The sequence below is a fragment of the Rhinatrema bivittatum genome, chromosome 10, assembly GCF_901001135.1.
Source record: "Rhinatrema bivittatum chromosome 10, aRhiBiv1.1, whole genome shotgun sequence".
NCBI classification, from domain to species: Eukaryota; Metazoa; Chordata; class Amphibia; order Gymnophiona; family Rhinatrematidae; genus Rhinatrema; species Rhinatrema bivittatum.
The window spans coordinates 116,577,362-116,589,460 of NC_042624.1; the positions used below are offsets into that span (position 1 = coordinate 116,577,362).

The window sequence follows — 12,099 nt, forward strand, 5'->3', positions numbered from 1 at the left end:
TTTGTTCTCAACACTGGAGGCTCTTCTTTCTTCTTCTTTCGCTGAAATATATTTTATTTCTCACATTTGCCTGCTTTGCGGTCACACCCTCTCTTTTTAAACGTCTCTTCTCTGGAGCCCTCTTGCCCCCTTGCTGAACGAATGGAGCTCCAGAGAGGAGCAGCACATCAACACCCTCCAATTTTTAGGGAAAAGCTAAATAAAAAGGCTTTTTGAAGTTGTAAACGCTGGTGCCTTGTCAGTACCAAGAAACAGATCAGAACAATATCAAACTATTCCTAATAACATCCAACAGAGAACCTTTACACTGAATCGCTGTTTTTCCTTTCCGGGATTAGACGGTGAGATAGCGAATTACCTTTTACTAATGCAAATCCAATAATCCTAACCCAGGGTCACGGGCCAGCTGTGTGCACCCCTGGAGTTAAGCATGAAGTGGGTTACTCCAGCTGGAGCTGGGCTGAGGGGAATAACTGAGCTGCAGTGAGAGGGTCCTCTACCTGCACGGTGCCTGCAAGCAGCAGACCAGAGCAAGCCTAAAGGCTTTGGCCTCAGAGGGCTATTAGTATCTACCCCAGAGGAGTGGGATTAGCGCGTAAAATAAATATGAATGGATTGACCCAGTGGGCTGGAAAGAGAGGGACTCTCCTGGCTGTACCCCTCAAAAGCAAGAAACCCCAGACTGGGAAAGTAGGCAACCTCCAGGGTGTATCAGAGGATCGGGCTGCCATTATAGAGAAGAGCGCAGGTTTGTCCAAGAATTTAAGGGGCGATGCTGAAACTCTTCAGGGGCCTTGCAGTCCCATTGGGCACAACCTACCTGCCAGATTGGAAGCTTACTCTGAAAATGCGGCCAACACCAGCAACCTGGATGCAAACATACAGGGGACGGGAGCAGGGCTGGTGCTAGGTTGTGTGAACAATGACTGTGCTGTCCCCCACCCCCGAATCCTTCAGTCTCTGTCCCGAGCCCATCAGAAAAAGCCCAAATGCCTCCAGCAATTTATATTAAAAAAAAAAACAACAACAACCTGATACCAGCCCTCTCCCCCTGGCCTGCCTGCGCTGGGGGGGGGCGCCAGCTGTGCGTGCCTGCAGGAAAGGTGTGCACAGATGCGCACCTCAGAGGAAACGCTGCCCCGTGGCCTCTCCTCATTTTCGGCCGCCGGCGGTGGGATGCAGACCCACTCGTGCCGGCCTGAGTGGGAGCAAATTACCGAGTCTCACTTCCCCAGCTAAACCCGCACACTGCTCACGCTGTGAAACAGGAAACATACACAGAGGGACATGGGGAACAATGAAATCAGGTTATTATGCTTATCTACACAGGATATTTAGATTATTATCAGCTAAGTGCTTGAGCAGCTGACCTTGTAACTACAGCCAGCTCAGACCAAGGAGGCCTGCACTGGAAATGATTACCTGTTTCCTAGAACAACTGATTTTACTTCTGTAAATATTCAACTGCAGGGATTTCGTGGAATTGCCACTGACTAGCTCTGATCCAGCGTGTGATGTGAACTGCTCTGGCTAGCTGGGGGCCCTCTCTGTCAAGAGTCCAATCCAACATCTTCAAGACCCCACACCCCGGCTCTCCCTGGTACCGGGAAGCGAGGGGGAAGGGCTGTACCGAGAAAAGCAAATATGCTAAACATACATTGCACTTGTGATCATGCCACACATTAAAGGGATGTCCCGTGGGCATAGTCATAAGAGGGAAACCAATTTTATTTATTGCAGCTGGTTGGGCAGAGAATGGAAGACACTTATACCATATGTATAACAATATATGGTGTCTCTTTCACATGGAAGGCTCAGTTTGAGTGAGCACAGGATTACTTAACAAGCCAAATTCATCAGGACAGCACACGTGAAGGGATGTTGATCAGCCTAGTTGAAAAGTCCTCTCACCCTTCCTTTACTGGTATATCTTTCCTCAAAGGGAAAAAAAAAAAAGGCATTTTCTCCATACTTTGAGGACTGATGATGCATGCCAATAGATTTCTAGCTGCTTCCCTGGTTGCAGCACTAGCGCCCCCCAGAGAGCCTCCTGGAGAATGTCAGGGTCCTGCCTCACATACAATACATGCCAGGCTCAGAAGGGAAGCTAGAGATCGTCAGCATGGGGCCAGAAACACGAAGGACGCTTGTTGCGTTTGGTTCTCGAGTGCGCAGTGCTGTATTTCAGCAAGGCTTGCAGGTGGCATACCAAGGGTATTAGACAGAGGTGCACGGGGCAAGCTGGTACCGCCCACGGCCCGCTCTGGCTCTCATTACCACCCAGCGCAGTGAAAGAGTTGCATCTCACCTCCTCTGTTGAATAAAGCTTTGGCATATTCCGGGTGGGTGATCGTCAGCATTGCAAAGAAGCTGCCTATCCAGACTGGGAAGGCGCAGGGATATTTTTCTGCCCAGGCCATTATCGTATCTAAATCTTTTCCATCGCGACGAAACTGAAAGAACCGTTCAAACAAAATGGTTAGACTTAATAAGAAAAAATAAAGGGGAGATGCACCAAAATCAGCCACCTGCAGAATGCAGACACAATTGGTAGGGAAGCCCACTTGGAGTTGGCACCAGGGGACAGAAGTTTCTCTTTCTTGCTGTACTGCTGATTTCTTTTCTCCCCAATAAATCTATACTGTATGTAGAGTTCATATGATCATGTGAAGGCACTGCCCTGCTTGGGCTCAAACTAGTGCCCTGAGGTTCCTGTTTAGTTTAGTTTTATTATTTTTTGATTAATCACAAAATCAGTGACAAAACATCAGTGCAGTTTACATAAAACAATAAATAATCAATGAACATAAATAAAATAATAAGATAGCAACCAAACAATAAAACAATACAAACAATTTTAGACATATACCTAAATCATAAATCCACAATATAAAATACAAAAACCATAAAAATCTATAAACAATACGATTTCTCTTTCGATATTTAAACTTCTTCTGGGCCTCTGAGACACTGACCTTTCTGTTTCCTTCTTCTTTCTTCCTAGTTCTTATGAGGTAGTCTAATTTTAGGAGAATATTTCTTTGGATTTTCTGCAATCTGGATATGTTGGCATCATCATATGATACTGTGGCCATCTCAGTTTTGCCGAGGACATCTTCTTTATGACAGGCTCATTCCACATCTTGAATATGCCCTGGTCACAGCCCCCTATGGCTGCAGTGTGCCTTGTCCAGCTGAATTCCATGTTCGTCAAACAGAAGAGCAAGAAAATTGCTTCTGAAATGGACGGTCCTTAATGTTTCTCTTTTCAACTCTCTCTCTAGTGTTTCCTCACTTCTGATCTTTGCCACTCAGGTGGTTACCTCGAACAGAATCTGCATCCGGCAAGTGTCTGTGAGCTCGAATGGTTGCATTCAGATTTGTTTTATTAGCAGCTCCTAACTCGGCGGTCATGACTTTATTTTTTTTTTCCAAAAAAATGTAGCCCATTCTTTCTGGGGTTTCTGTCTGAAGAAAAGCAGCCCCTGCTCATGCTGCAGCCTGTTGGGCCAGTCATCTTCTCTCCTTTCTGACACCTCTGCAAACTTTCCAGAGCCCTTTCAGGTTCACCTAAAACGCTTGAAGCAAGTCCATGAACTCCAGGTTTGCCATCAGTCGCCGAGTGCGGTGCTTGCTCTGTAGCTCAGCTTCACAAGCTTGGAGATGAGCATCACGATTACTCTGTGGCTCTGTTTTCAATGTCTCAGTGTGAGTTAGCCCGGAGTGTCTCTGTCTCTCTGAGATCCTTTCTCATCAAGCTGATTGAGTTCAGTTCTTTGCTCAATCATTTGTCTCTCCTGATCTGAGTGCAGACGATTTGTCACGTCTATCTGCCCTTCTTGAAATCCAAGCAGTACCTTTTGTGGGACTTTGTGGCATTCTCTTCATGATCATCTGTGGCAGCAATAAGATTGTTCTTATGTTCTCTCTTGATGCGCTCTGACTGACGTTGGCCATGTTGGCATCTAGCAGTTGTAGAGTGCTCCTTCTGGATTGTGACACAGTTCATTGCCCTGGAGCTCAAACTCTTCGTCCAGATCCCACTTCTCACACTCAGCCTGTGCCATTGGCTCTGCAGCAATCTCTGAAAGTTGAAGCTCTGATTGGCTTAGCTGCTCCTCAGTGTGACGCTTCCTTTGCTCCTATTGGCCGATCTACTTCTTCTCTTTCTTTAATGGCCTCACTTTCAGCTCCAGTTGAAGGATATGTTATGTACATTAGGGATGCACAGGGGAAAAAACATTTCATATTATTTTTTTGTTTCGTTTTTCGGGTTCCTGCCCCTTTCATTTCTGGTTTGCAGACATGAAATAAACATTTTTGTTTTTTAAAACCCCCAAAACAAAACAAAAAAAAAGAAACAGGGCCTCCCCAGGACCCCCTGTGCCCCATCTCTCCCACTCGCCAAACATTACAGGGGCCAGGACCCTCCCTGGCCCCCACAGTCCTGACGATGCAGCCAGCTCGAGACCTGGGACCAGGCCTGACACCGAAGCAGGAGGTGGGGACAGAGAGAGGTGGGGGGGGGGGGGGGCTGCTCCTGAGCTGGGCAGGGGGATGGGGGAGAGGGGAGAGGGAGTGTGCAGGGGATGGTTTTCCATTTTCAGCAAGGGGCTGGGAGAGAGAGAGAGAGGAGCTGCTGGGCAGGAGGTGGAGAAGAGGGGTCTGATGCTGCGCAGAGAGGAGGGAAGCTGCTGGGCAAGGAATAAGTGGTGGAGAGGGGAGGGCTGCTGGGAAACTGGTGGGTGAGACAGAATGCAGGGACGAGGAGTGGAGGGGGGGTAGTCCTAATATTTATTTTAAAAGGTTTCTTTTACACCACTTTAAACCAAAGCGGTTCACAATAAAATGTGCAAACAATTAAAACAAACCAACAAAACACAACATCAGCACAAAACAATCTCAGTCACTGCATCTAACATATGCTTGGTTATGGCTGCAGGATCAGTAGCATTTCCAGCCCAACTGCAACAAAAAACATGCACAGCCCTGAATCAGTAGCAATTCTTTCACACGACATTTAGAGTTCACTGAAAGTTTGCTGATACAGCCGAGTTTTAAGCCCTTTTTTTAAATGCTTTTTCATCAGACAGTTTTCTCAAAGCTTCAGGCCACGGAAATCGCCAGTGGACATTTTGACCTGAGCGACCAGCCTAGGGGGCTGCTCCTGGCCCCACCAGATCACCAGGGCCCCACCAGAGCACGAAAGGGGTGGACAAGGGTCAAACTCAGGGGGTGGCTGGCTTCTACTGGGGGAGTAGCCTTCCTTTGAAAGGAGGGAGGGGCATCACCGGGTTACTTCTTTTACTGTGAGCTGCCTCTCGAGCTAGCAGGGCTCTCTCCAATGTCAAACAAGGGAGCTATTTCGAGCCAACGTGGCCCTTTAAAAAAAAAAAAATGGCAGCTCCAGGCAAAGTGGGCCGCCATTGTGCGATGTTTGGCTCATTTTGCCACGGTATTTTTCCACAATTACCATGCGGTTTCCAGAGCTGTGATACCCAGCACCGCAGCCTGCAAAGTCAACGACCACCTACGTTTGCACCCGAGGTGACGAGAGGTCACGTGACTTGGCCCAAGGTCAGCAGGACGAGCAGGATTTCAAGCCCGACTGCCTGGGTCTAACCACTAGACTGCTGCACGCCCAGACAGATGTAATCCCCAGGCCGGTGTCTCACCTCAAACACAACCTCAGATGTTACAGTCCCCTCCTGATATTCAGTTATTCAGAGAGTCCAGAATCCCCCGGGGGGGAGAGAAGACGACTCTTCTAGGCCATGTGAGTCAATGGCAAACAGCACCAACAATCACATTGTATACAGCAGTAATAAGCAGGCTGGAAGCTAGATTGGTTTCTAATTTAACTTTTCTGATAAATGGGGAAAACCAATGAAAAGGTTCTTTACAGCTCTTTGTATTTATAATCCAGGCTTTACACTGGTGATCTTCAATAAATGTGTTTCTTTATTTATTCACAAATCTTGTACTCCACTTCTTCTGAACTATTCAACCAGTGCGGATAACAGGCAATACAATCATAATATGTAAATTTATATACCATTAAAATATACAAAATAAAACATGAAATAAACAACAAAGAACAATCAAAAAGTAAAAATAAAATGATATAAAACAGGTGAGCTAGATACGTTTGTGACCTTACGCTTCCTGTAAATTTATTATGAGGGTAAAACCAATTCCAATGAATGATTTTAGTCTTCCCCATGCCAATCATTTAGGTACTTTTAAGCTTCTTCCCGGTAGATGGTCCATAGGATCTTTACTCAGTGCTGATTTGTCAACCATCCCATTTCTCATACTTTTATTGTAGTTGCTCCTTTCTTACCCCCTCCTCCCTGTAATTCATAACTGGGTGATACCTTTAGGCTCATCTCTGATCTCATTGAGGTAGTCATGGGTACATCTGAACAGTGCTACTGCTCTCCTCTTTCCTCCCAGGGAATAAATGTGAATCCATTCCTCCAAGAGGACACTGATGGGCCTATGGTTCTCTCTCTGTGAGAGTCACCAGTTCTTCAAGATGTTACAGAAAGCTGAGCTTCTGGGCCCTTAATGTACTCAGGTAAAACAAACAACTTCTCAAGAAAAATGGGAAACCAAAAGAGGCAGGAAGGCTGATAAAAACTTCCACCTCTAGAAAAATAAAGGTTTCCAACAGGCATGTCAAAAACATTCACCTCAGCTAGGTCTCACCCCAGAGATTCCAGGCTCCTTCCCTAGCAAAGCAAATCCAACAAGGAATGGAACAGCTTCCCTATGAGGAGAGACTAAAGAGGTTAGGGCTGTTCAGCTTGGAGAAGAGACGGCTGAGGGGGATATGATAGAGGTGTTTAAAATCATGAGAGGTCCTGAATGAGTAGATGAGAATCTGTTATTTACACTTTCGGATAATAGACTAGGGGGCACTCCATGAAGTTAGCATGTGGCACATTTAAGACTAATCGGAGAAAGTTCTTCTTCACTCAACGCACAATTAAACTCTGGAATTTGTTGCCAGAGGATGTGGTTAGTGCAGTTAGTATAGCTGTGTTTAAAAAAGGATTGGATAAGTTCTTGGAGGAGAAGTCCATTACCTGCTATTAATTAAGTTGACTTAGAAAATAGCCACTGCTATTAATAGCAATGGTAACATGAAATAGACTTAATTTTTGGGTACTTGCCAGGTTCTTATGGCCTGGATTGGCCACTGTTGGAAACAGGATGCTGGGTTTGATGGACCCTTGGTCTGACCCAGTACGGCATGTTCTTATGTTCTTATGAAGCAGCAAAGAGATGTTCTACACCCTAAGAGGGTCAACTAAAAAATCCACAGCTTAAGATGGTGGTAGAGGATTATATAAACTAGGAGTTCACCACCCTAGGCTCCCACATGGGATTGCTACAACCCATAATATTTCTGTTATGTTTTTCCCCTTGTGACAAAGTATAATGTCCAGTTATATAATTTTACAGGAGTATTATGGGAGGGGTGGGGACATGATTGTTGAGTTTAATTATCAAAATCTCAGGGAGAACCTATGGGTCTGAAAGTTAATTGAGTAGGGGAGTGGGCACACAAGTGTATGTGTGGGGTCACCGATTGTGCTCTTGTTCCTTAATAGTACAAGATATTTTGGGTGGGGGAGCTCCAGGGTTTGTCCTATTTGTGAAGAGTTTGGGAAAACATGTTGATTGTTGGATCTGTAATCATGGCAGTGCAAGGGTATTAGGCATCCTAGGTGCCTTCTGCCTTCTGCCTTGTGCCCGCACCCCCTCCCCCGGTCGTGCCACACCCAAATCTCGGCCATGACTCCCAATCCTACCTCATTTGCTGCCCACCGCTGAATCTCTACTCCCCTTTGCCATGAGCGGGATAGGCTCTGCTCATGGCCTGACAGAGCTGCCCATTGGCACCTCCTAATGGTCGGCGGCATAGGCGACCACCTAGTTTGCCTAATAGGTCGTGCTGGCCCTCTCTGTAGTAACATTAGATAGCTACCAGATGGCATTTGGTGTGAAATTGATATTTTGTGTTTTATTCAGTTATGGTAATCTGTCTATGGTTAAGGGGCATGCTGGGGTGTCAGCTTAAGAGAGATGAAAGGGGAGAATTTGTTGGGGAGTGGCTTGGGAAGGTATAAATTCTGGGTGCATTTGGCAGGAATTGCCCTTTCTGAGTATGGAGTGGAGGATGAGAAGGTTCTCCAGGATTTAGGGAGCCTGTAGGTGACGAACCTCCGCTCATTATGGAGTGGAGGATGAGAAGGACCTCCAGGATGTAGGGAGCCTGTAGGCGATGAACCCCCGCTCAGTATGGAGTGGAGGATGAGAAGGACCTCCAGGATGTAGGGAGCCTGTAGGTGATGAACCTCCGCTCAGTATGGAGTGGAGGATGAGAAGGACCTCCAGGATGTAGGGAGCCTGTAGGTGACGAACCTCCGCTCATTATGGAGTGGAGGATGAGAAGGACCTCCAGGATGTAGGGAGCCTGTAGGTGATGAACCTCCGCTCAGTATGGAGTGGAGGATGAGAAGGACCTCCAGGATGTAGGGAGCCTGTAGGTGATGAACCTCCGCTCATTATGGAGTGGAGGATGAGAAGGACCTCCAGGATGTAGGGAGCCTGTAGGTGATGAACCTCCGCTCAGTATGGAGTGGAGGATGAGAAGGACCTCCAGGATGTAGGGAGCCTGTAGGCAATGAACCTCCGCTCAGTATGGAGTGGGGCCTTCCAGGGGCTTTTCCCTTCAAGAGAAGAGATCCAAGGCCAAAGAGCTGAAGAAGAGGGGATTCCTCCCCTTGATGAAATGCATAAGAACATAAGAACATACCATACTGGGTCAGACCAAGGGTCCATCAAGCCCAGTATCCTGTTTCCAACAGTGGCCAATCCAAGTCACAAGTACCTGGCAGGATCCCAGGGGTTAGATTCCAAGCTGCTTATCCCAAGTATAAGCAGTGGATTTCTGCAACTCCATCTTAATAACGGTTTATGGACATTTCCTACAGGAACTTGTCCAGACTTTTTTTTTAAACACAGCTACACTAATAGCTTTCACCACATCCTCTGGCAACGAATGCCAGAGCTTAATTATGCATTGAGCAAAAAAATATTTTCTCTTATTAGATTTAAATGTACAACTTAATAACTCCATTGTATGTCCCCTGATCTTTGTACTTTTTGAAAGAGTAAACAACTGATTAACATCTACTCATTTCATTATTTTATAAACCTCTATTGTATGTCCCCCTCAGCCATCTCACAGCCCCATACAGATTTGATTGCAAGATTCTGCATCTCTTGCCACTGCACAATACGGCACTGCGGCTTGAATAGGAGGGAGGACAGAAAGAGAAACGGGGAGAAGAGAGAGGAGTCAGAGGAGGGGCTGACACTGGGCAGGAGGTGGAGTCAGAGAGAGGGGGGGCTGCTCTGCTACCAGGCAGAGTGGTGGGGGAGAAGGAAATGCTAGGCAGGGGATTGTGGGGAAGAGAGGGGTCTTTTGCTGCTGAGCAGGTGGTTGGGAGAGAGAGAGAGGAGGTGGAGAAGAAGGGTCTGCTGCTAGGCAGTGAAAGGGAGAAGAGAGGAGGGAAGCTGCTAGGCAAAGGATAAGTGGTAGAGAGTGGGGTGCTCCTGGGCAGAGGATAGGTGGGAGAGAGAGTGGAGGGGATGAAAGAGGAAGATACAGGGCAAGGAGTGGGTGGGGGAGAGAAAAGGGGATGCAGAGGAAGAGGAAGGGGGATGCTGGGCAAGCAGTGAGGGAAGAGAAAAGGCAGGAGGAGAAAGAGGAGAACACTTTGTAGGAGAGAGCAGTGTGCTGGAGCGAGCACTAAGTCAAAGGGTGAGGGTGAGGTAATTCTGAGTATCTGCCCCGGGCACTGGCGCCTGCCCAGCTTTCTAATCCAGAGAGAGCAGGAGGTGCATAGCAAGTGCTGCAGCTGCAGGGCTGTAAGTCACCTGAGCCTCCCTGTCCCAAAGAGCTGCCACATGCCTCATTACTTATCCCAGCACAGTCAGGGCACCCCCATGCCACCTACCTCTTTCACGTGCCCATACAGCCAGTGCCGAGGAAAGGTGGGGAAGCTGTCCAGCGACCGGAGCAGCGTCTTCCGCCTGTGCAGGAGCTGAACTGCTTTTACGCACCCGAAGATCAAGCACAAGAAGGCAACGAGAGTGCAGATCTGAGAGAGGTCCAGCGAGGACCAGGAGGAGGTGAGCACTTTCTCCAGCACGGAGGAGGCCATGGCTCTGGCAAGCTTGTGCAAGGCTCGGAGAGGGCACTGAGCTAATCACACATCCATTGCAGGTATTTATTGTTTCTGTGCAAACCTGGCAGCTGGGAGCTGAAGGGGCTGGCCCTGGCTCCGCACCACCCAGAAATGCCTGGACCCCTGCCAAATTGTGCAAGGCATTGTGCCAGCAAAGCTCAGTGCCAGCCCAGCAGAAGCCTCACTCACCAAGAGCCTGCTTGGGTGCTGGCAGGGCTCATCCCTTATTGCGTTTTCCTGTCTGGGTACATCTGGTTTAATCAAGGTCAGACGCAAAAAAGAAAAAAAGGTCAACTTAGCACAAGTTCGATACTTGTGAGCAGTCATCGAGGCTTCAAGCATTCGTCCGACTTTCATTTGCATTCATAATTCACGTATCTGACGTGGAGAGTGCATCTGATGTTATTTATTCACCTCATTCCTGGATGGGAAATGGCTGCACCTCAGGCTGCACGCTGTTAGGGAGTTTCTCTGGGAAATATAACTATCAGGTTCGCAACTGCCCAGAGAGGAAGGGATGGAGCTAGGGGGCCGGGAGAGAAGGACATTTTGTATTAAAGAAGTTGGGGGGGTGCCGTCCTTGACATTGAGGCTAAAATCTTAAAATAAATAGCAAGAATCCTACATTGCCACTGACCCTGACATAACTTTTATATGCACAGCAAATGTGCACACACGTGTAAGACAATGCAGAAAGGAGAATGTTTGGCTAACAAAATTAATAAAGGCACCGTCAATACATGAAACAAAGAAGTGAATTGTTATCTGAAAATCTCCTTTGTTGCTTTCATGTATTGAACGGTGCCTTTATTAGGTTTGCCAGCCACACAACTTTTATAAGCACATAAGAAAGCCATTCTAGGTAGGACCAAGGTCCCTCGAGCCCAGCATCCCGTCGCTGACGGTGGCCAGTCCAGGGCGTAAGTACCCATAGATCCCAGAAAGCAGATCTATTTCTGAAAGCAGGAGCTCTCTTTGCTCTGCGGGGTTAATAACGTGTGATGGACTCTTCCTCCAGGAACCTGTCCAAGCCTCTGTTAAACCCGGGCTGAGCTCGTCACCCCAACCACATCCTCTGGCAGCAGATTCCCCAGCTTGACTGTGCGCTGGGTATAAAAGTCCTTTCTATGATGCGCTTTAAATCTGTGGCTGTTTTAGTATTTTTTTGAAAGGATAATTAAGTGTCCTTTCTTTTACCTGTCCCACCCTCTTCATGATTACACAAACTTCTCTCACTTCCCCTCTCTGCCGTCTCTTTTCCAGGCTGAAGAGCCCGGGCCTGCGTAGCTTCTCATTATAGGGGAGCCCTCCCATCCCCTTCTATCACGTTTGTCGCCTTCCTCTCCAGCTTCTCACGTTCCTCTTCCTCTAAGGGATGTGCATTTGTTTCAAACAAATACAATGGGCCGGATTTTCAAAGGGTTACGCGCGCCGGACCTATTTTCAAAGGGCCCGGCGACGCACGTAAAGCCCCGGGACGCGTCTAATTCCCGGGGGCTTTTACTAAAGGGGCAGGAAGGGGGATGAGGCATGGGCGGGGGCAGAGGCTCCTGGCATCAGCGGCCGTTTCTTGCTGTGCGGGGGGGTCGCGCGCCGGCAGCCCCCAGGGATGAAGTAAGTTTAAACACAAGAAACAAAAAAAAAGAAAAAGGTAGGGGGGAGGGGGAGGTAGGGGAAGGGAAGGTGGGATGGGGGGGGTAGGGAACTGGGGAAGGCGCGCAAGTTATAAAATCGGGCGTACATGTGTGCGTGCCGGGTAGCGCGCGCACCTTTTAAAATCTACCCCAATAAAGGCAACGGATGAGGTCATTTTCAGTTTGCTCTGAATGGAACC

The 12,099-nt window shown here is 47.8% G+C and overlaps 1 protein-coding gene across 2 annotated transcripts in view; it reads right to left on the bottom strand.

Moving 5' to 3' along the window:
- The window catches only part of LOC115100083 (cytochrome P450 4B1-like), a 37,006-nt gene extending 26,703 nt beyond the window's left edge, over positions 1-10,303 (bottom strand). The window contains exons 1-2 of one of the 2 annotated variants that reach the window (XM_029618276.1): positions 10,035-10,303; positions 2,309-2,453 (exon numbers count right to left, since the gene is read on the bottom strand). In XM_029618276.1, the coding sequence (XP_029474136.1) occupies positions 2,309-2,453; positions 10,035-10,241 (352 nt within the window). In that variant the 5' untranslated portion in view covers positions 10,242-10,303. Of the gene's footprint in view, positions 1-2,308; positions 2,454-2,975; positions 4,244-10,034 lie in introns of those variants that run through there. The other variant, XM_029618277.1, reaches the window with a different exon arrangement.
- Between the last annotated feature and the right edge of the window lie 1,796 nt (positions 10,304-12,099).